The sequence below is a fragment of the Protopterus annectens genome, chromosome 11.part0 (genome assembly GCF_019279795.1).
Source record: "Protopterus annectens isolate FY-2018-M chromosome 11.part0, PAN1.0, whole genome shotgun sequence".
Classification (NCBI taxonomy): Eukaryota; Metazoa; Chordata; order Ceratodontiformes; family Protopteridae; genus Protopterus; species Protopterus annectens.
In genome coordinates this window covers 1061167421-1061193399 of record NC_056745.1, presented here as the reverse complement: position 1 = coordinate 1061193399, position 25979 = coordinate 1061167421, and the positions used below count along the sequence as shown (strand labels likewise).

The 25979-nt window shown below is 37.4% G+C and overlaps 1 protein-coding gene across 13 annotated transcripts in view; it reads right to left on the bottom strand.

Annotated features, from left to right (window-relative positions):
• Positions 1-25979, bottom strand: part of LOC122815694 (mucin-19-like) — a 505085-nt gene that overhangs the window by 84730 nt on the left and 394376 nt on the right. For all 13 annotated transcript variants that reach the window (XM_044088394.1, XM_044088400.1, XM_044088403.1 and 10 more), the window contains 4 exons: positions 22716-22784; positions 8586-8659; positions 4663-4816; positions 3762-3985 (listed from right to left, as the gene is read on the bottom strand). In XM_044088394.1, coding sequence (XP_043944329.1) covers positions 3762-3985; positions 4663-4816; positions 8586-8659; positions 22716-22784 — 521 coding nt within the window. The remainder of the gene's footprint in view (positions 1-3761; positions 3986-4662; positions 4817-8585; positions 8660-22715; positions 22785-25979) is intronic.

The following is a 25979-nucleotide window of genomic DNA, read 5'->3' as shown; positions in this document are numbered from 1 at the left end:
ACACACACACACACACACACACACTCACACACATATGCACACACACACACACACACACACACACACACACACACACACACACACACACACATATGCACACAGAGACACACACACACACACACACACACACACACACACACACACACACACACACACACACACACACACACACACATATATATATGATCATTATTCGGAATGGATTCCATAAAACAAGTATAATGAGTGTGAACACCCTCCACAATCCTAGCCTCATTACAACAGCACCAAAATCAACACCCCCTCTTCCAGATTAGTTTGCACAAACAAAAACTGATATATTTTTTCAATATTTTAGTTCAAAAGATCATGTCAGCAAGATGTGAATTAATAATGTGAACTGGAACAATAAAGAGGGAAGGGATGACACAAACAACATATTATGGGGATTAACTACGCCCTTGTTTTCTGAATAATACTTTGTCACAGAGAAGGTACACATCCATGGAATGGTCCCTTAGAATGGGAGATAGAGAAAGAAACCAAACAGGCTTTCAAGAAGGCAAGGAACGTGTGGCAAAGATATGTAGAAAGTTAAACCATTTACATAGTCTGAATACATCAGCTTATTATTTCATTCTGCCATTTATATAAACATATATATTTTTCATTTTTGTTGTCCTTTTCAAGTATTTGTAAGTATCTTAGCATAGATCACTTTTGAACTAGGTTAAGCTGTATATGGATCCTACCCCCACTGCATCTGGTTAGCATTATAAAGCTAAGGGTGCTCTTCACACACTCCATTTGTCAGGGGCTCGAACAGAGCTTGATAAAAGTACAGAGAAATGTAAAAAGCTTCAGAGATTTTGTACCAATAATCTCACATAAAGTATTTGTTTATTTCAGGAGTAAGTGGCTGTCAGTATACATAAAACAATTGCTATATTGCCTAAGGATGCCTATGTGTATCAGGCTGGGCAGAGAAACGAAGGGAAACTGTCCATCCATGATAGCAGGCTCTTACTGTGCATTTTGTTAGGGAAGGGAATGGGTTGATTTGACAGGACTGTGCTGGTAGTGCCAAGACTACAAGAGGTACCTATACTTTGTGTAGGCTAAGGTTGCTCAACAAGACAGTGCTGCTCAGTGCACAACTGAATTGCTCTTAGAGCAGCAGAAAAGCTGTTTAGAGAAAAATATGTTTTAACAGTTCTTGAGTTTTTCCACTCAAAACAATGCATCGGCAGAAGGGTGTTTTTCAGGATTATGGGGTACATAGCGTACACGATTCTCATGCTTCTTATTTCAGGGCTTCAGATGAGGAATACACAGTGGTCCCTCAGATCAGTATGGACTTAGCATCTACACTCTTTGTCCTTTCAGATCCTAGCCCTAGGATTTTTAAAGAGAAAGACTGAATGGTAGATACACCACATAGCCTACTATTCAAGTCTTCCATCAAGCCTTTTGACTCCCTTCCAGTCAGTTACCATGCCCACTTTAGACCTGGTGAGGGGAGCAGTGTCAAAACTGGTAAAAGTACAAGCTCTGTGGCATCCTGTAAACAGACAGAAACAGATAAATATCACAGAGATGTTGGAAGTTATCAATCCTTTGAAGGCATTGAATCATCTGTGGTTCCCAGGAACTGCAGACATACACAGACAAAACCACAGTGATGTGGTACATAAATAATTGGGGGTACAGGATCATTCCATCTTTGCAGATGTGTTATGATAGTATGGCAGATAACATATCATCTCATTCAGATCAAAATTTAGCTGCAGGCAAGCTCAGCAGGACTACCGTGAATAGGCATTTCATCATTGTGTCTTCAATGAATTGATTTGACTGTGGGGAACACTTCTAATAAATCTGTTTGTCTGCCTTCAGAATATATAACTAAAGAAATTCTGCTCCAAGACTCCTTGCATGCAGGCCTGAATGATTGATTCTTTCTTATTCTCATGGAAGAGAATGCTCCTACATGCTTCACTACCATTTCCACTGATACCCAAGGTTATTCTAAAGATCCAGAAGGACTTTTCAATTTTGGAATGTGGTTGTGACTCCCTTTTGGCCAAGGCAACAGTGGTTCTCTCTTCTTTTCCATTTGACCAAGGGCAATTAGCACAAACGTACCCACAAACTGGATTTACCCACACAAGACAGGGGAAATTTGATACATTCTAGTCTAGGAACTCTTCAACTAACTGCATGATAGGCTTTTGCTATCTTTTAGGCACATTTTTCTGAGGATGTGAAGCAGGTATTAAAGGAGGCAAGAAAACTTGTGACTAGAAAATCAAATATGTGTAAGTGGAAAAGATTTTCTAAATGGTGCCAGTCAAAAAACATGATCCTTTTCAGGCCTGGCTGCATCTGGTGCTTCATTATTTGTGTGAGTTTCTGTCCAAAGGCCATTCATATTTCTCTATCAATATACATTCATTGGCCATTTCTGCTTGTTTGCCCTTGTATCCCCCCTTTTCTAATAATGCTCAGGTTAAACAGTTTTTGAAAGGTGTGTTACTTTCTTGCCCGCCTAAGGAACAGGTGGCTTTTCCTTGAGATCTGAACTTTTTGTTTGAAAAGCTTACTCTGTCTCCCTGAAGAGGCTGAATTCAGGTTGTTAACTTGGAATACTGTTTTAGTCATTGTTCTGGGATCTGTTAAATGAGTATCTTAGTTACAAGCTTTTATAGTGAGTCATCTACACCTAATTTATCACAGTGACAGGGTTTCTTTGAGAACAAATCCTACCTTTATGTCTAAAGTGGTCTCAGTGTTTACTTTTAAGCCAGGCTATTGACCTCCTATTTTTTCCTGAACAAGAGAAAAAAATCACATTCTAGATGTCCACAGGAAGCTCAGACACGGCCTAGACAAAACTTGAACTTCCAGGAAAGCTGTTATCTGTTTGTCACCTATGAAGATAAAATGAAAGAACAAGCAGTTTTCAAAGCAGACCATTTTTAGGTAGATGTCTCATGCTACTGCCTTTTGTTGTATTCACCATAATAGGCCATTTCCAGGCAGAGTTGTAGTAGTCTTCAAACCTTCCAGACCCCATTTCTTGTTAGTATTTTTTTTTATTTTATTTATTTATTTTTTTCATTACCAGGATGAGGCTTCTCCATCCCTTTTTGCATTACACAACTGTTTGGCTTGCTTCATAGCACTGTCTTCAGAGTTGCTGCCTCATTCCAAGGGACAATGCTCTGAAGCTTTACATGCTGCGGATATACCTTTACTTTAATGGAGCTCTACATGAGCAGTTCCTGACAGTTGGAGCATGTGGAAGGTGTCTTTAGCTTTTTGAAGCTGGCCAGATGTAGTGGGGTAGGATCTATGTAGCTTATGTCACTGCAACAGTAATCTATTAGAACATTTGCTGTTATGGTAACTTTAACGTAACACATCTGTACTTTATCTAGTATTGCTAGGTGGTTAAGATCATCTTTATCCAGTGAATGGTCTGACATCTTCTTTTGATGATAAAATTGCTCAAACATGACCAGTATATAATAACTGGAAGTTGTGAGAATCAAGCACATCTATAAGATATAGTCCTGTACTGGTTTGCTGCATGAGCACATTATATAAAATTGTTATTCTCCATATTCTAAATGGTGAGAATCACAGAAGCATAATCTACAGTTTAGTCTTCAGATTTTTTTTTTTTTTTTGCAGAACATTAACATGAGAAAAAAAACTGTCATACTCAAGTAATGTAATGTTATTTACACCTGTCAGAGTTTCAGTAGAATGATACTTACTGCATTTTGATGTGTTGACAAGGTCAGAACTTCAGTTTTGTATTCTACAACAAGACCTTTTACAGATGATCCATAAGTATCAGAGCCAATATTATCCACAATTACTTTAAAGTCAGACTCGGCAGACTTTTCTTGTACCAGCACATAGGAGCAATTTCCTGGGAAATCATACTTAACTCCACCGAATGATAGGTAGTGAGGTTCTCCCCACACAGCACATTTACCTGTTAAAAAAATGTGAAAAAAAAATGTATCTGGCTTTTAACTTTAAGTAACAATACAGTACACTTATACATGGCTTACTTTGGAATAACTAGGTCATAATATGTGAACTGCTTTTCATAACAATTAAAGGTGCAATATCTTATGGATGTTCAGCCTTTTTATATAGGTAAGCTCCCCAATAAAGATATCCACAGTATCATGCATTGAATTTCAGAACTCCATATGCCTGTTCTGTTTCCAAAATAACTGTGTATTTCATAAAACCAATACAAATACCAAAAACAAAGCTTAGATGCTTTATGATTTCACTGCTTCAGGCAATTTATTCAAACATTTTTTTTCATTATAGTTCCAGTTCATTAAGTGTTTGTATTATTATCAGTTTTTGTCAGTCATGTGCTCATATCTGATTTCATAATTACAAAATGTGTTCTTAAGTATTCATCAGTTAAGACATTTTATAAATAAAGATAGTATATTCTGAAACTCATTCCTTATTGTACAGGTTATAAAGGTGCTGAAAAATAGAGTAAAAATGTATTTTAAGCAAAAAACATAACTACTGTTAAAGTTTCCCTCTTTGTCTTGCATAAGATGAAAACCTTATTTATATTTTGTTATGCTGTGAGTGACAAAGAGAATGCAAGTTATATAAATCGTGGAAAAAAATACTTACAGTAGCATTCTTGACGGGGACAACAATCATCATCATTGATCGTTACAGAATAATTGCAAGGCTTATCTATAGGACATTCTCTAGGGGTAGTAATAATAGTGCAGTTTTCAGTGCAGAAGGCATCACCACAATCTTGTTGCCAACTTTCAAAAGGCTGCAGCATATAACAAAGTATAAACAAAAATGTCATGAATTAGTGGAGCAAAAAAGCAAAATTATTTGTTAACATAATGATGAAGTTTTGAAAAGCAAGGCAAAAATACAAACATACAGATGAGAGGAATGAAATATCTCCAGTAAAGGCATTTTCTTTTTTTTTTGTTTTATATATATATATATATATATATTTATTTATTTTTTTTTTTCAGTTGGGAACAAGTCTCCTGCACCTCCATTACTTATACAGGCTAACTCCATGATTGCACAGCTAGAAAATGGGAAAGGTCATAGATAAACTCAGTCATTGTAGGTGCACACTTACAAGCACTGATCAAAGATCCAGGAGTTAGAGATTTGAACTTTTCCTTGACTTGACATTTGATGAGTGGCATGAAAGGCATTACTACTGATCAGTAGTTCACATTATGGCTGTGTATATATATATATATATATATATATATATATATATATATATACACGTGTGTGTGTGTGTGTGTGTGTGTGTGTGTGTGTGTGTGTGTATGTCTTTGTGTCTTTGTGTCTGTGTATATATGTTTCTACATATAATATACTGAAGATGACTTTGCAGATTATTTATAAAGTGCACTTTAACATATCCAAAAACAATAAGTCTGTTGACATTTGATGATAAATTAGATGCCATGTCTTTGTTTATAAGTTGCAGAGCAAACAATGATTTCCTCACTACTGTAGACAAGTGATGGTCAAAGGTAAGATTACAGTCTATGTGTTTCTCCAAGTCCCTGACTACTAGGCCGACTCTTATAGTTGCCTTGTCAGTATGATAACTACCAGGGGTGGATAGATTCCTGAAGGATACTGTTATGCATTTCTTGGCATTTAGTTTTAGTCAATTGCTCTAACACAAGTTAATTGTCTGTATCAGCTCTTCCTGGAGAACATTAGTGTCAGTGGGGGATTCTATGACTGCTCCTAATTTACAATTGCCTGCAAATTTGATCATCCAGAGGAACTTGACATTGGCCTTGACTTCAGAGAAGTAAATGGAAAAAAGAAATGTTCCCAAAACCAATTTCTGAAAGACTCCACTTCTAACTGGCCTCTTTGCAAAGGTGGGTCCTGTCTGTGAGCCAGCAGGCTATCCACTGAGTGACATAAGGGTTTACATCTAACCTCCTGAGTTTATCAACAATGTCTGAGTGAGGTGCTTTGTCAAATGCATTGGCCAGGTCAAAGTAGTTAGTGTGAATCCCTTTGTCCTCATCCATTGCTTGAGTGACCTTTTCAAAGAAGTCCACCAGGTTGAGAAGGCATAACCTACCCTTGACAAAACCAAATGGGGCATGGTTCAGAGTATGGAGGTTTCCTACATCATTATTTATCATTTCAATAATAATTCTTTACATGGCTTTGCATATGCAACTAGGGACACTTATGGGTTTGTAATTTCCAGGGTCTGTAGATGACCCACCTTTGTGCAGAGGGATGACTGTTAATGTTCTCCATTTATGAATCACAAGGCCTGTTTGGAGGCTATAGTCAAATAGCAATTCCAGAGGTCCTGATATATCATGTTTCATGCTGTTTGAGCATCTTGTGATATTTGTGGGCCCACTGATAGATTTTTTTTTTGGCCTTATTGAGAGCATTGAGGACCTGTTCCCTGGTGATGGTATTTCCTGATAAGAGGCTGAGGAGGAGAGAGGGGCAATGCTACAGCTGAATTTGTCTGCCAGTAGGTATGCTATATCTTCTAGTATGCATAACAATTGCATTTCAGGCTGCAGACATAGCAAATAATGCCTTATGGTTATCCTTCACCTGGGAGGCCAAATTTACCTTAGATTTGGCTTTTGTAGACTTTATTCATCCTTTGAGTTGTTTGCTTAGTGATGAGAGAATTTCCTAACCAACTCTTACTAACTCAACTACTCATCATCCACTTTATTCTCAACAAGCCATCTTCCTGCCCTAGCATATCCTCTCGTCTCCCTCTATAACCCACTTCACTCCCCACAGGAGCTCAGATCAAGGTTTCTTACAGATACATAAATCCAAAAATCACTACAACAAAACCTATATAGATAGTATCGTGCTCTAGCATGGAATAAGCTTCCCATGTCCCTTAGAACTATCACACATGTAACCGTTTTCAGGACAGAGATCAAAAGCACCTTTTCAGTGCTTGGAAATGTAGCTGCAATCACCCCACCTAAATCATCCATTCCATCTTTCCTCCCTCAGTATTCTCGTCCCCCATTATAACTTACCGCGTTTTCCTCTACTATGCATACTCTACCTATTTTAATCTTACTGCTTTTATCAATCTAGAACTATGATTGCTCCCTATAGCCCTCCAAATTCCTCCCCCTGAAATAAACTAATTTTCTCTTCTCATACATCTTTCTCTCTTACACCCCTTGAACTGTCGCTTGTCATTTTCACCTTTACCTAACACCTAACCCTCAATTATGAGTACTCTGCTACTAACCACTATGTTCTTACTAACTAACTCAATACTCAATACTCACTGCTAAGTACTTTGCCCTCTTGCAGAGCTCTTTAATTTGTGCTATTTTTGTTCACCTGTTTAAATCTTGTTAATACTTTTTACTGTACATACTTTATTTTACATTGTTGTGAATTTATTACTTATAAAATTTGAATTGTAGTTGTCTGTATTATCTGTATAAATTGCACTTTGGAACTTTTCTCAACGAGGCCTCCACTAAAAAGGGAGCAAGCTCTGATGGACTAACCCAGTCAACAAATATCAAACAAATAACAAATAAATACTAATAATACGGGAGGAGATATAAGAAATAAACAGAGGTTTGTGAGGTTAAATGCATTATACTCTTAGGTCTGATCAAATGCCAAGTTTAAATGGTGCTTATAATATGAAACTTGTCTTAAAATCATGTTTTTTTAAAGTAGTGTGTCATTTTCCTCTTTAAGAATTTTAATTTATTATCTAAATTGAATTAATAATGTTACATGATAAATCTATTTAAGTCTTTGAATTGTATAGTCTGATTTTAACCTGACGAAAAAGTGTAAGGTTGTTGGACAGAATTTTACTGAATGCAGAATACATAATGTGCCTGTACCCTTGTGGTCTTTTGAGCCATTTTTTTGAAAGTTTTTGATGTTTATACAGGCTCAGACTGATAACCTGCTTTGAGCTAAAGTTGTTGTTTTTTGAGTCATACTGGTACTTGTGGTCCAATAACCTGAGTGCATGGGTAATGTGGTGGATCCTTGCCCCTGATATGCAATTGACAGTGACTATCTCCTTGCTCACTGTAGTGAGAATGCCATCAGTGTGTCTCATAATGGAGTCTCCGAAGACTACAATGTTGGATTGTGCGGTGGCTTGCCATATTGGGTTAGAAGTAGAGGCTCCATGAGATGTGGCTGTATGTGTTGATGTGGGTGTTGTTCTGAAAGATTGCATGCAGGGCTTCTGAGGGTGTTTGTTATGTGTACTTTATCTGTGAGATCTTTGGCGTTTAGGAAGTTGCATTTAAGTTACAATAGATTAAGATACAGTTATTCACTGCATGTCCAGTATGACAATTTCATTATAGCCAGTTCAAGGTGGCCAAAAAGGGTGTGCAACCTGGCTAGTATTTGTACTTTTTATCAAGCTGGAATGTGAAAAAAGTAATTCACAAAGACAATACAAAGCTATCATTCAGGAAGGAATGAATACATTAAATTCACATATTTGTCCATGTGACTGTTCTCTAAAAGTTTAAGTGCAAAAAATGAAAACAAACCTTTCTAGGAGGATTAGTTTTACAAAGACACTGTGGAGGTGTTGTAATCTCTGTACTTGTTGTACCTGTGGTTCCTGTAAATGTAAACAATTTTTTTGTTAGGATATCAAAATATTAAAAGCAATATGTGTGTGTGTGTGTGTGTGTGTGTGTGTGTGTGTGTGTGTGTGTGTTTAAATTTTCCTCACAATAGAAAAAAAACCCACATGATTCTCATCTGAGGGCCATTGCAATTAGTGATCACAGATCTTTAGACATAACTGCAATAAGGTTATGCAACAAGGTCAGTCTTCAGATTTCACCAACATACCTCCAGAAAAAAATTATATGTGTACAGAATACAAAGTTGTTTAATGTGGAACAATTGTGTCTTAATTGAGTTACATCTCAGTTTCATCAAGTAAACATGAAATTATAGTTAATGACATTTTGTTTCACAACAGCTACAAGAGCAGAAATAAAGGCAAGCTGTACTCCACCACTTTAAGTAGCTTATTGTATTATTTATTTAGGTAACATTAACAAATCACCATTTCACAAATTACTCAAGACTATCTTTCTGGCAAATTAAGAACAACCTCATAAATGCAGCGTACAACAGCCATCCTATATTTCTTTTCATTGATGCCAAGCTCATTTCAGATCTGAAATTACTATCAGCTTCCTTTAATAAGTTTTGCACTTTTTTGATAATTTGAATTATCTATTTCCTCTTACAGTGGCGGTATACAATAAGGCAATTCAGGCAATTCTCATAAAATCCTCTCAGAATATGCACTTTGACCAAGTTCTAGCTCAATACCCCATGCACCGAATAATATTCTTGTGCTACTAGTAATTATTAACATCAAAAAAATTGCTTTAGTCAGTACCCCTTGATGGAAATATAGTCTAATTTGGAGCTGCATAGCTAATACATTATTTTCAAGTGTTATTCCACAGTTCTCTTCTTAGGAATTTCCTTTTAACATGGGAAAAATGGTGTTCCCCACTGATAAAATAATGCTCACTGACTCCTTAAAACCAAGTACAATCAATCAGTGAAGGTATAAAATGCATTGTACATTTTTATATTAAAACAGTATAATATTAATTTATGATATAAACATGGTGAACAATATTTCATTAAATAAATATATGTTTAAACTATATTACACAGTGTGCCTTGTTTTGATAATGTTGTTTAATCTGAGTTATTCATGCTCATCATTCACTAAGTCATGAGAAGAGATTGTCCTTATATATACTCAAATTACCACATCTCATAGGCAGTATTATTTTCAGGCAGTCATCCTCAGGTCTAGAAGCCCATCAAAATAAGGCATTGTACCACAATTAATCTATTCATAAGCAGGACTGTGTTGAACCAGTGTATACAATTGAAGGGAAACTCATTTATCACAATGACCTTTGACTTATGTGAAAGTTCAGATGAGGAAATTATGAAACGATATGTTATGTTTAGAACTTATTGTCTCTGTAGAAAAATCAAGAGCAGTTGAAGTAACAGAGCAAGACACCTTAGTATCTTGACTTGGAATCAATCCACTGGACATCAAAAAGTGGGTCAAATGGATTTTGAGAGACAGAACTGAGAGTAGCATATGGAAGACAACAGAAACAAGTTTTGTGAAGAAAAAGAACAGAAAAAAGAGAAGGCCAGTGTATCTCAAGGAAAATGTCAGTAATCTGAGTTGTCTGTGGAAGATTTAATCATAATTCAGCTGTAGGATTATCTTTCCTGAAAGGATATTTAGAGATTGTTTCTAGTCTATCCAAAACTGTTCTGTTATCTTCAAGTGCTGTGAATAGTTGATGGCAAAGACTGGATTCCCACAATAGTTCAGAGGGGCAAGTTGGCTGTTGGAGGCAAAGTTTCCCTCACTGCAGAAGGCTTCCAGAACTGTGATCTTTAATGTGTCCTGCTGGGCACACGTTTATCCTCAGCAGTCCACTGTCTTGAAATCAGCCTGACATTCACTGCAATATGAAAGTACTGTGAAGGATAAGTTGCCTAGTACACTTCTTTGCACAAGCAAACAAAATGATCAGATAATGCATCGCTCAACACAGACCTTATTAAGAGTAATTTCATATATAGGCAAATAGACAGTGTGAGGAGGTGCCTTGTGGTTTCCTGCTTATCGTGTGCAAGCATTCTTTGAGATGTAATGTCTTATTGTAAATGTTCCACCACACAGGTTTTGCAAGTAGTATGGTAAAATGTGTTCTCAAAAATTAAGTTAATTTCTCAACAAAAACATTGCTATGGCCATGCTACAATTAATACAGAAGTAAATCACTACTGCAGCATGAAATATGAAGTTTTACAACACCTTATATCTTGAACATAACTTACCTCACCCACTCTCCTTCAGTATCCATATGCAAATGCATACATATATGATTTTTCATGCAGGAGTTGAGATGCAGTGAAATAGCAGAGAAATGTGCAAAGTTGGTAAAAGGGGCAGGAATGATTGAATATTTCGTATAATGGAGAGAGTGGAGATGACAGCACTGCTGGCCAGTAATGAACATGCTATAATGTGGGTCTGTATCAGTGCAAGATAGTCATGACAAAATTATATAACTCTATATAGAATTATGAGTGAAGGGGACATAATATAGTAAGTTTGAGAAGATGGTGGGTAGAGGAATGGGAGACTGGACATCAACAAGCTGAAGAAATGGACCTTGGAAGATAATTAACAGAAGAATATGAAAGGCAATGGAGAAATGTTTAGGCAGGAAAAGAAACAGCAAAAAGTAAGCACAGTGTGTCTCAAGGAGATCAGGAAATTAATCCAGAAAAAGAAAATGACCTATATCTTTTTAAAAGGGGTCATGAGATGTGGTCATTTAGGAAATATATAGATTTTTCAAAAGCAGTATGAGATGGAAAGGATGCCAAGGAGAACATGAAATGGAATCTGGTAGCTGAAAAAAAGTACCAGCAAGAAAGAAGGAAGAGAGATGAAGAAATGATGACACAAGGTATGGAACTAAGGATGAAGAAAATGTAGTGCACAGACTATGAAGAAAGAAACCTTCTTCACTGACTAAAGCTTTCAAGTGTATATGAATATATGGCTGTGTGTGTGTGTGTGTGTGTGTGTGTGTGTGTGTGTGTGTGTGTGTGTGTGTGTGTGTGTGTGTGTGTTTGTCACAAGCATTCTTACCTCTGAAATATGTAAAGTTGTTGTGTCTTTCGGCTTTTCCCGATTAGGGGGTTGCCACAGCAGAACTCCGGTTCGCTAATGATTGGCAGTAGATTTTTACGTGCCGAGTTGCCAGCCCTGATGCACAACCTTCAATGAAGGTACACCCATTCACGCATGTCTCCAGGCAGAAGACGCTCTAGCTGAGAACTGAACGGGACAACGTCTTACTGTGAAGTGACAGTGCTGCTGTAGCACCACCCCCACATTGAAATATGTAAAGTAATAGCAAAAAAATATTCTCATTACAAAACCTGACTAGACAATTGCTTGTTTCCTTTGATAGGTCACACAACTCATCCTTCTTGCAAATGTCACTTAATAAAGCATGCACTATTATTTTGCTTTCATATTTCCAAAGTCATTGTTGTCCTTTCTTAAGCCATATCCACCTTTTTGCAATGACAACAGATAAATTATTCCATTTAGACTTTTGCACCCACCTGCCAACACGTTATCAGTTATATTGCATTACTAGCCTGTAAGGATGAATCAATCAGGCACAGTTTCATTAGAAATATTATGGCTGAGATTCATTAAGGTACTCTGATGTGAACACCTGTATACATGTTGCTGTACCTTTTCCCATTTCTGTGACTACTCCAAGATGGTAAGCTCAAGAAAGGCAGCTATGTGGCTGAACAATTCAAGAAATCTGTTCTCACTATATCATCATATTGAACATGACCAAAAGGCTATATTCAGCTATATAACATGACCAAGACATGAGGAATGGGGTGGTGGAGGATGAACTAGATCACCAGGGATTACTCTTAAAGTGCCTTACTGGCATCATCAGCAGTATAGAGATCAGAGGGTCGGGGATACACTAGACCAGCAGAGATTACATTTAAATGCAAGTGCTGTACTGGCGTCAGTGGCAGTACAGGGTTTCATTGTTGGGGATACATTAGACCACCACAGATTACCTTATGTGGAAGTGTTATGCAGCACCAACAACAATACAGGGATCAGTATGGGGGATACACCAGACCACCAGGGATTATTCTTAAAGTATTGTACTACCACCAATAGTAGTATAGAGATGGGGGTGAGGAGACTGACTATACCATCGGGGTTTGCACTTACATGGAAGTGCTGTACTGGCACCAACAGCAGTACATGGATTGGGGGGGTGCTAGAACACCAAGGATATAATATATTGAAGTGCATTAATGGCACCAACATCATAGTGGGCATTGGGTTGGGGAACCACTAAGCACCCAGGATAAATCAAGGATTAAAGTACCATAATGCAATCAATGGCAGTACACAAATTGGAGGATGGGGGTTACACTTGACCACCAGGGCATAATAGATAAGTGCTGTAATTGCACTTCAATTATTATGGGGGTCAAGGGGACCACTGGAGAGCAGATATTTTGCGAACAGGTACCAGGAATGTGGTGTGTGTGTGTGTGTGTGTGTGTGTGTGTGTGTGTGTGTGTGTGTGTGTGTGTGTGTGTGTGTGTGTGTTTATTGTGAGTACATTTGTGTGTGGGAGAATAACTGATGGAAATGCCAGTGTCTATATGAAAAGCAGTTCTACCATGTGGTAGTAAATACAATTCAGAGACATGCAAATTAACCAATAAGTTCAGACTGTATTATGGCAAATGTGCCTCTGATTCTCAAATGGTTACATCATGGGAGAAAGGCCTTTTGAGTATTAGCCATATGGCTCATGCTAGGCCCTTTCTTGAATCCTTGAGTACCTGTTCCTCTCACCAAAACTGAAAGAGTCTTTCACAAAGTAGCACCTATGGTTTGGAGAAAATTACACCCCATTTTCAGAAATGTCCCCACACTAAATCCATTCATTTTAAGTACTTTCCTGATGTTGACTGACCTTCACATTGCCTTTGTATGTTGTAATTTTACTAAATTGCTCCCCTGATTCTTACTTTTGAAACCCTTCTCTTCTGTATTACACTATAACTAAATGTGTAATCATTGTATTGCCATGTATTTTTTCTTATTTTGTAAATATTACCTTTAATATAACTTTCACTTCTGATATTTCTTTTTTCCTGCTGTAATCTCTCTCTGCTCAGTTCATGGATAAAAATAATTTCTTGATTTAACCCACCTACCTTGTAATGAAATGGAAAGAAAATAAATAAGTAAGCAAAAAAAAAAAGATGGATAGTGAGGAAGGAAAAAGCAAAAGGTAAACTGATGGAATGAAGGAAAAGGGGAGAGCAGGGAAACATTAACACATGGGAGCTGGATGGGATAAATCCTAGAATCCTTAAAATGGCTAGGGTACTGACGCAGCCTCTAATGCAAATTCCTGACTGCTGCATGTGTAAAGACTTAGTGAACTATACAAAGAGCAATGCCAAAGGTATCATTGTGAATGATTGCTAGCAAATTTGACCACAGTAGAAGGGAAATCTTGGAAAAAAGTGCTTAGGGAACAATCTGCCAGGCTTTCAGAAGATAATAACTAAGTAATGTCATTGGCAAGTATATGAGATGATCAACCACTGCATTATTCTCATGGACTGTTGAGAACACCAAAATTCATTTGAATGGACAAGAATTTAATGAAAAAATAGCTTAATGCCAAGGTGGATTGAGAGAATGCAGTCTTGAAGTTATACATAAAACACACACGCACACGCGTGCACACACATGCACACACACACACACACACACACACACACACACACACACACACACACACACACACACACACACACACACACACACACTTTACTGATTCCACAACAGGCCAGATTCCAAAAGGACTTTGACTTGGAACAATACACTACACCTACTACGCACCCCATGTCTGAGTCCAAAACCATTTCACCAGTCCTCATTCAGTATATGCTAATGGGAACTGGCAGATCCTTACACCTGATTCTGAAAGAGAAACTGGGCTTGCAGTGTCAAAATACTGTAGTAAAGTCTGAGAAGTCCATTGAGTTCAGTGGACTGTTTCAGTGAAGCAACATCTCCAGCTATAAGAATGAGAGGTACTGCAGGTACTATTTGATCAAGAACATGTCTGCCCACAGAATCATGTTGTGCATGCAAGATGGGCTTTTCTGCAACTGTAGAAGAGCTAACGGGGTGGCCAAGAACCGCTTGCATGTATGCTTAAGTGATGTGTGAGTCATCCCTAAAATTCAGTGGAGAAAGGATACCCATATGTCCATCCTAATCTGTGTATGGGGTGAATGTCTGCATGCATGATGGAAATCTTACTTTTCAAGCCATGCATTATCCTCTACACTCCACAAGTGGCCTGTGATGCATGATGGCCTAATGCCTGTTCAGTTCCACTTATATGGTAGCTTTGTTACTGCAGGCAGACAACCTGGTCTGGCACATCAGTTTCATTTTGTTGCCATTCCACATCTCTAAACTTTTTTGCTTCTCAGCACATTTCATTTCTGTTCCACTGTTATGTTTTAGTGTCTTCTTTACAAAATGTACCAGTCCAGAATGCCTTTGCTGGTATTTATATCTTAAAATATCTCTGAAGCTGCAGTGGTCATATTTGTTAATAATGCTTCTTTTTCTGCAAAAACATTGTATCATGTCAGGTCTGACTTTCATTTTCTCGTTTCAGTGATTATTTATGAATTCTGATAGCCTCTGGTTTTATTCTTTTTTTGTAGGTCTTCTTCCGTCACATGCTTTTCAAATAGTCTAAATCTTTTTCTTTATCTAGGTATTGTTTTATTCTAATCTATTCTATTAAAGTTTTGTCTATTACATTTGACAACTTTCTGGTGCAAGTATTTTCTCTACTGTAACTTCTTTCTTGTTTTTGCTATATATTTCCTGTGTGGAAATTCTGCATTTGATAGATTAAAGAAATAATACCTCAGCTATCCACTTGGTTAATCAGTCATCTTTTTTTTTTTTTTTTATGGCGTACTACTTCCATCTGTCACAACGGGGAATTCCCAGTGGGGCCTAACCCTTTGACAGTAGAGTTAGTGTCTTCAGAGGAGTTTGCCATGTCTATTCTTCTGGTTCTGCCATAAGCGCCTGTGGCAGAAATGGACACTTTTTTTATCCTGGGACCTGTGCATCCAGTCTTTCCTTTTTATTTTTAACATCTTTTTCCATGATACATAACATACAGATAATCCATATATCAGTATCATCTTGGTAAAGTTTTTTGAAAACAAGGTTTTCTGTCTGAAAGTACTTGTTAAGCCTAGATAATGAATTCAGTTTGAGCAACTTTATGTTCATAATCCTTTGCAGTTTTTCCTAATAATATTTTATGTTTTTTTTTTTTTTTTGAGGGGACCACATTTGATAAGTTAAATCCATTTTTGATTTAACCAAACACAATGAGGGGAATTAAGGGTTCCCTTCATCTGGTTTGAATAAATATATTTATACAGCTTATAATTGTTGACCCCACTAATAAAGATGATGTATGTGTTTAGCAAATGTGAGGCAATTCCAGGCAATTAAACCTATGAACATGTTCAGTTGATTATTTTTGCAATTTATACCCATAATTTGACTTGGTAATAAAAAACTCACATTTATTTTCTGCAGCATTTATTTTCATGTCATCACATTGTGCACAGGATTCCAAATCATGCAATATTTTTTAATATAGCTGCCATTACAGGTGAATATGTTTAACACTATTTATATCGTCAGAGTAAAGATTATAGTAAATACTGTATTTGCCTGATGCAAATTGTATCTAGTCTTTCCTTTTATTTATTTTATTTTATTTTACATTTGTTGACCAAGAGAGTCCGACTGGATACATGTCAATTTTCAGAGGAGGCCCGGAGAGAAATGCTCCACAAATTAAGAACAAACAGCTATGAGATTTTTAGATAGCAAGCAAGTATTCATAGGAAAACACATGATTTAACAAGATTCCATAATTTTAAAGCTACAAAGTACAATATTCATTGGTAGTCACAAGTTTTAACAAAATTCCACAGTTTAAGTTAGAGTAAAGTAGTAATTAGAATGTACTGTTTTCCAGTAATAACATTGCTTGAGACAAATGTAAGTAAAAGGGCTTTGAGAGTGGATGTTACGGTTACTTTTGTGAGATGTGGTTGGGTTTAAAGTTGGAATGTGTATAATTGCTGACTGTTGGTGTGGGTGTTCGCAGGTGAGGCACTACAAGGAGGAGTCACGATTCTTCTTGAAGGGATAGAAGTAAAAAGGAGTACGAGAGGGGGTCAGAGGGTATGATATGGGTCAACCTGGTGGGTAGCAAGGGCATAGCCATGCGAGTTTTAGGTGTTCTTTTAATAGCTTTTTGAATGTAATCGTCGAGTTGGCTGAGGTAATAGCAGAAGGTAATGAGTTCCAAATGTTACCGATGTAGTTAGGGAAGAGGGAGTCACCTGCTGTGTTATTGCTTTTGGTCACCTTGATTAGTCTTTTATCACTAGAGCAAAGTTGTCTGGTATTAGTTTGTAGTTTAAGTAGATTAGATAGAGCTGGGTTTTTTTCAGGAAGTAGTAGGAGTTTCTGGGTGAAAGAAAGCTGATGGAATGAGAGGAGATTTGGGAATTCAAGCCAGTTAAGTTGATTTAGTGAATGACAGTGGTGGGCACAGTAGGGGGCACTAGTAACACATTTGGCAATTTGTAGCAGATGTTAAGCTTGGCCATTTCAGTTTTGGTAGGTTGGTGAAAATGGGAGTGGCATAGAATAGTGTGGAGAGGAGGTAGGTTTGAGCTATGGTTATTCTAGCAGATTGGGTTAGAAATGGTTTGCTTTTATAAAGGTACTATATGTATCCTCTATTCTTATCAACTAAATATAAGGGAGGGGCTATCATGTCCTACTGATACAAATCTTCTCTTAAAACTCTCCCAGTGCACCTTAAGCAACTGGAAGTGCATTTGTATGTCATGTCTACTGACGTCACATTATAACCCTGCTGACTGGTTTCTTTTGAATATAATATCCTGCTTTAACAATACTTTTCCAAACAATGGCTTTGTCGAGTGAATACTTAAATAGCAAATTAAAGCATATATCCAAAGCCAGTATAGCTCTGGATATTGTTAAATGCCAATGTTATACTCACAGCCTCATTACCTAAGCACACTGTATTCATAAACTGTCTAAAACTTTCTTATTTTCTGTATCCCTTTAATTGTATATCACATTTACTTTAGGATTTGACTCTCTAGTATGTAGACTATACAACATCTCCATATTTTATAAACTCATTTGAAGCTCAGTTAGCTGTATAATGTAAAGAATTTCTCATACTAGAGTTTTAACTGCACTTTCCTTGTTGCTGCATTACTCTTAATCATCTTGAGAATATTATATTTCATTGATCCTCTATCTGTATTGCATACTTTAATTTTATTGCTGTACATTTCCCAGGCTGAGATTGAAACTGGTCATCAGTACTATACCCTGGTTAACAAATTCAAATAAATAAAAACATAAATAAATATTCTGCTTATTATGTAGAACTCTATGTCAAACACAAGGTATGACTAAGCCTTAATGTGCACTTGGTGTACCAGGTAGGAGTGGGTGTTGTAGAGCAATAGTGTTACTGAAATAATGGGCTGATCATCTTTTATTGATGACAATCTAGTCAACTTTTTTAAACAAGTTACTGAAGCTATTGATTAGTGCCAGTCTGTCCATACTGCCTATCTCAACCTGAGAAGTGCCTTTGATACAGTTTATATGCTGATTTTATTGAAAAGCATCTGCGTAAACATTAAAGCTTATATTATCTGTTAGATAACCAACTGGCTCATCAGTAGAACTCAAAGAGGGAGGATTGTGGGTATAGCTTCCCAAAAATCAATGTCACGGTGTGCGCTCCACAGGGTTAGTAGTGGGCCCCATCTATGTTAGGATCTACTTCTGTAATGTTAGGCCAGACACAAAAGGGCTAAAAGTAATCAGATGATTGCAACCTGAGGATTGTTTATAATTCTCCCACTCATCCAAAGATCCTTGTAAAGGGGCTGTCAGTGTTTTCTTCTGTTCCTTGAGCTACACAGATGCCTTAAATGCTATATCACCTCACTCAACGTGATATTACAAGAAATTCAAGCTGATTCCTGCTGACCTTTGCTTCGCCTTCCATGCTTTGAAATACCCTGCGTACTCTACTTCCTTTGTCTTCAGAAAAGTACTAATACTATGAATGCCTATTCCAAAGATCTCATTCTTCATTGCAATGTAACTAGAACGTGGCATGTTAGATATCAAACCCAGTGTATCTTCTACTAATAAAGCAGATTTTCTATGCATGCCAAGCAAAGCAATGCACTGGCCACCTTTAAAAACAGTCATGATGTTTGCATGCAATTTCAAAATCTCACCCCTAAGTTGTCTACCGTGACTGCCCTTTATCTGAGCAGCAAATTAATTTACAGGTTTGCTGAGGTGCAATGGCAAGTATTTCCAGTGGCCACTTAGATTATTTACCTGTTAATAACCTATGAATTGGTGAATATATCTTTAGCACTACATATAGTAGATGGTGTCTAGGCAACCAGGTTACTTGCTGTGTTCTTTTTTGTATATGTCACTTTTGTGGATCGTTAAGCACCACGCACCAGAGGCATTGGTGAAAGATTTCAAGAAGATGTTAGCCTGGGTGGCCAAACAGTTCCGTGATGATAAGAAAACATGGAAGACAAGCCCACATGTGTTTTTTATTGTGTGATATTTGCTCCTACCCACTATCTTGGGAGCATCTAGTCACCAGGTAGCAACAGGATTTCACAGCTTGCAGCAGATACATAACATACCAGCCACCATAATAGCAGGCTAGTCTTTGACTCACACCCGACACTATCAGTGCATGCATGCCGCATCTTGCAGACATTTATTTATTATGTATTTGTTGACTGGGATAGTCTGACTGGGCATAACAGCCCCTTTTCTGTGGATGCCTGAGGAGAAAAGCTCCACATGACAATACAATTAGAGTAAACACAGTTACTGACAATAAAAGTATAGAGTGCACAAGGTCATGTACCAATCACTGTGGAAAAGAAGACACGATCCAATACAGTACGTAAATGGGCAGCATATCTTTCAAGAATTTGGAAATAATGTATACCATTAATAGGTGTGTTACAGAGTAGAAGAGACTGTCAATTCAAAAGTTTCTTACTTGGAAAAGAAAAGAACTGTGTCTTGCAGATAGTACATTAAGAAAAGAAACAACCGTGTGTTGCAGATAGTGTGTGTGTATGTCTTTTGGCTTTTCCCGGTTAGGGGTCGCCACAGCGGAACTCTGGTCCGATAATGATTGGCAGTAAATTTTTATGTACCGACTTGCCAGGCCTGGCGCACAACCTTCAACGAAGGTACGCCCATTCACGCATGTCTCCAGTCAGAAGACGCTTTAGCTGAGAATCGAACAGGGCAATGTCTTACTGTGAGGCGACAATGCTACCGCAGCACCACCACAGATAGTACATCAAGTAATTACATATTTGCTAAACAAAAGCATATATTTTACAGGAATATCTTTCCAAGTACAAGAATAAGTAATACATTTTGCAGTTCAGATTCTGCAAGGCACCATCCACCGCAGCATGCCTGATAGTGCCACTCTCAGACTTAGTTGGCACAGGAGTGTGATGCACTGATTTCTGCTTCCCTTATGTGGCAGCAAGGCCACTCCCACTTAAAGGGGCTGCACAATTCCAAGGGCACATAAGAGGGGTCGACACATTTCCTTCACTGTCAGTATATAATTATACATATGTAAGGTTGCATTCATTGCATTCATTAATTTTATATAATATAAATCAGTTTAGCTGTGTTAGATGGGTCCTTGTATTTCTTCAGCTTTCAGGCAAATGGTACTACACTCTATAAAATAGTGCTCTATGCTTACCCATCTATACTATTCTAGATATGTACAAGTTATTAATATATCGGTTACATGCCCATACTGGGTTCTAATAGACCATTTTCATTCTGCTTTATGTCCTTGTTTCAGGATTTATATGCTAAAGTAGTCAGCATGGCATCTGTCCCTGGTATTTTCCTGCTATTTATCAATTTTATTACTGTACACTGTGTTATCATGTTATATCTTACTCTTTTTGGCCTATGTTACACTTTGGAGACTCCCTTCAACAGCTCACTATGTACTCAAAGAGTTTCATGATGTCTACCAGCATTGCGGAAATTATTAGCAGTATTTGCAAACCTTTTGGCAATCTCACTGCAACTGTTAACTTCTTAGGTACTTTTTGTTTACAGTACTGACCAGCTCGGCCACTGAGTCTTAGTGATCACTTTTTTATTGATATTTTTACCCCTTCTCATCAATAAAACAGAATATATATATTTCTGCCACATTAAATTTCTATACCTTATATTCCTAATAGATGTAAGAATAATCCTGCAATACTGTGTTTTTGTTTTATGGATTTGTCAATTCAAACTACAAATGTAACTTCATAGGTTGACATAATGGTTGCCAAAAGCAGTAAGTCTTAGCATGAGCAGCCACCCCTTGTGGCAAACCTTTTTGATTCAGAGACTACCCTACCACAGAGATTTTCTATTAGGAGAGGTATTGTTAGGGAGGACCTGCTGGCCATGGTACATGGTCATGAGACAATCCAGTGCAATGACTAATGCTATTTAACCATGTGTTGTGCCCAAAATACCTGTTGCAACAGATTTACACTGGAGATTAGTTCAGGGATTTACTCAGCAAAGTAAATTACCTCTCCGGGCTAACAAGTTTAATTTGGCAAAAAGATAGTGGTTACCCACTGAAATAAATAAATGAAGCCTCCTTTCAGGTAAGTTTAATGAAGTTCATTAAAGATGTTATGGTTGGGGTTTGCGAGTACATGCAATTGGGAGAATGTGTATCTGAGTGTCTGCAGGGGTATACATGAAGTGTGTGAGCTTGTTTGTGGAACATCTAAAATTTTATGAGGAACAGAGCAAATATATGAAACAACATCAGGAGCATTCTGCAACCATTCACAGCTATGAATTATGGCATCTCTGCCTATGCAACACATGGGGTGCCAGGGGAAGGGGATGCTACCACTGCAATGTACTTTCAGCATGAGCAGTAATAACATACAATTCAGAGACAACTGCAGTCCACTTTTTAAGTATCTCCGGGAACATGTTTTCACTAATTCACATAAAGTGTTCTAGCACTTTCCAATTAAGTCTTCAGAACTTTTCTGTAGTTCCTTTATAATACCTTTTGCTTTCCAGAAAAAAAGATCAACCTACCTTTTGAGGAAGTTGTGAGTTCTGCAATACTGTATTTTTGTTTTATGGATTCATCCATTAAAACTACAAATGTAACTTCATAGTTTAACATAAATGGTTGCGGGAGGAAGTTGTGAGAAACAATATACAGATACAGATACAGCTAAGCAATTATATTTCAAGTTAATTATGTTCTTTAGTAGAACTATTTAATACACAATTTTGCATGCATGATCCCAATTTTTATTTCATGTTTAGCAGCTATTTTTCATTTTCGGTCACAATGACCCTGCAATATTTAAACATTACTGGTCTGAAAAGATGGTGATATCATGTTGAGCAGACCACCAAACACACCAGCTGAGAAATCAGCTTTGCAAGCAAGTAAATTATAATAAACAACATGATGAGCTAGCCTTACTTAAATGGATAAAATCTATCTGGTGCAAGTATGTTTTCAGTATTAACCAGGATGGTTTGATCGATTAAGTCACTTGTAAAATGTTACCGACTATGAAAATAAAAGTTGTGGAAAGTGAAGGCCTATGTAGAGTGTTCACAGTTCTTACACAGACTACTATAGCATACTGACATGTTTGTACAAGATTTGCATTCAAATAAAGCAACATTTTCCTAAAATGTTCACTATAGTATCCTTACCTCTCTCACAGTATACTAGCTATTGTAGATATAGCATTAACAAAGGCATTACCTGAAACCTGTTTCTCTGTCACTTGTTTTATTGTTGTTGTTGTAGGGTGTACAGTTGTTAGTCTGAGAGCTAAAATAACACACACAAAAAGTCAAGATTACTGATTTTGAAAGAAGTGTCAGGTAGTTAGTGACTGAAATATAATAAAAAAAGTCTGATTTTAGAATCAAGTGTTTTAAAAATATTGAAGGCAGCCTCCAAGTAAAATAAATAAACTAAATGTGCAACCAAGCAGAATATAAAATTTACAAAAACTTTGACTGACTGGCATGTTGATTCACTCTTTCTCAGATTACCCCAAAAAACATAAAAGTGAATCAAGCAATGAGGCAGTATAAAAAACTTTTATTATAATCTGCCACATAAGTGCTTTCACAGTTGAGACACTGATCAGATGTTCAAAGGTTGCAACTCATACATATGCTTTAAATAATACAGAGCATTAGACCAACAACCAATCAAGGAAATTCCCTCCAACCACACTTTTCTCTCCATTGGCATTTAAAGTAATAGTACAAGATACTCTGTATACATATCTGCCATTAAACCATACAATCTTATTTATACAACAGTCTATCTTTCCAGAGGGGTTTTAGTGGTACCTTGTCATTGAGACCAAAACCAGCATCAGCCCACAGTCTGATTATCCATTTGGCTTCAGATACCTCAGTTTTATTCTCTATATCCCCCTCTGTAACCAGCTGTTACTTTCTCCATAACTAAAAACTTAAATGCATGTGTATGCCCAGAGATGTGCATGTGCTTAGCTAATGCATTATTAAGATGTCCTTTCTTCATTTCATATATATGCTCTCTTATTCTAGCCCTGAAATGTCTGTTGATCTTGCAAATAAAACATTCACACCACATCAGATGTGTCACATCTAGCTGCTCTATTAAATTTAAAACCTTATTAAAACCTGGGTGTAACAATTACCCAGTGGAATTAATGTATCTGCAATAACTGCATTTTTTGCAATAGATTGTGACCCCCCCCCTCTGTTGATCTATGTTCAAATCTTTAGGATAGCAAAGCTTACGTTTCAACTTTCTCTTATTCTTAAAAGAGAATTTAGGTTTGTCTCCTACAATATTCTTAATAGTCAAGTCAGTGGTTAGTATAGGCCAGTTTTTCTTCACAACATATGTTATAATATTACTGGTGTTCCCAAAAAACATTGGCAAACCACCGCAGTACTGCCCAGATCAGCTTTCTTGGGACCTTATCATATGCTTTCTCCAAGTCTAAGAATGCCCAGTTGGACTCTCTCTTCATGTTTAGCTTCTGCTCAAGCATCTGTCTCACTGCAAACATCAGGCCAATTCTGCTGCATCCTGATCTGAATCCAAACTGTCATCTCCCATCTTACATTATAATACTCTGTGTATCCATTTATCAATCAACCTGTCCAGAACTTTCATGCAATGTAATAGCAGTTTGATGCCTCTGTACTGGCCACAGTTGTGGATGCCCCCTTTGTTCTTGTACACTGGCACCGGTATGCTTATTTTCCAGTTATCTGGGATATGCCTTTCTCTGCACACTGCTATTAATACCCATTTGTCTCCTATCTCACCCAGCATCTTTATCACATCTGCTGTGACATCATCTGAGCCTGCTGCTTTCCCTGATTTCATTTTCTTTAGTGTTGTTCTTACTTCTTCTATGGTGGGCTCCTCTACTCTCATTGTACACTGTTTCTGGGATAGTACAGCTTCTGTGGGGTTTTCTTCATTCAGAAGCTGTTGGAAATATTCCTTCCATATGCCATTGATGTCCTGTGGACTGATGAGCAGGTTGTTGCTGGTGTCCATTATGAAAGGTGTCTGACAATCTTCTTTATCTTTCTTTCTTTGCCTTGCAACCTGATATAGTTTTTTCGTGCCCCTTACTGACTCACTTTCCAGAAGTTGGTAGAATGCCTCCAATGCCCTATTCTTTGCTACTGCAACTTCTTTCTTAGCTTCTTTGTTAGTCAACTAGTAGTCCTTCCTAGCCTGGTCAGTCTTTTCTATCTCCCACTTCTTCCTGCACTCATTCTTTCTTTTGATGACTTCCTGGACTTCTGCATTCCACCACCAGCTTTCCTTATGTACCGTATTTCCATACCTGGCTTGGCCACATATCTTTTCTGTAGTCCTAACACATGCTGTTTTTAGGCACTGCCACTCTTCAACTCCACCTATTTCCTCCTCTTCTTGGGGTGTTAAATCCCTGAAAAATTACTTGAATCGTTGTACTTTCTCTCCAGTCTACTTCCAGGTCTTCAGCCTGGTCTCTGTTGACCTTAGAGCCTTGTCTGACTACTGTTTTCAGCTGATTGTGGCAACTGGTGGTTTATGCTGTAGGCTGACTATTTCACTGGGGATCACTTTGCAATCATGGATTCTACCCCAGTGCCTTTTCCTTACTAGGAGGAAGTCTACCTGAGTCGCATGTTGGCTACTCTTGTATGTGATCTTGTGACTGTCTCTCTTTCTGAACCATTGGCTACTATCAGTCCATTTGCCAGACAGAAGTCTAGAATGGCTTCTCCTTCTTTATTCCTGTTTCCTCAGCCATGTGGACCCAGGCAGTGCTCATATCCTGTTCTTTCTGTCCCAATATGTGCATTTAAGTCACCCATTATCAACACCAATTCATGTAGTCCTGCTTTATCTAATAGGACCTGCAACTGCTGCCTGAATGCATCTTTTCCTCACTATCACAACCCTGCTGTGGGGCATATAGGCTGAGATTATGAATACTCTTCTATCATTACACATATTAAGGAAAGATAATTTGCAATTCAGAAAATATAAGATATAAAAGATTCCATATGGAGGATAACGAATGGAAAGATGCTTGTTAAAGTACAATAAAAATATAACGTTATGTAAGGGGAAATTTTATAATATTTGTAGAGAAACTACAGAACATACTCTTTTAACATGTGAAAAATTGAAAAGTATCTCCAGGAAGTAGCAAAGCAAAATAATGTTAACCTTTTGATTCTGATATCTTAATCAACATTAATGCATGAAGTTTAGAAACTTCAGATAAAATTAAAAGACATTATTATGATAAACTGATCAGATGATATGAGAAGAATAAAAGTCTAATAAGCTTTGGGACTGTGCCTTAATGTTAAACAAGTTGAAGAGATGGCTGTGGCTGAACAAGTAGGGTAATAAACGTTCGTATTCCTGAAAAATGCATTTGTACCTAGGTTATGTACAAACATTGTTTACTCCTAATGGGTTTTTTTTCTCTCTCACTCTCAA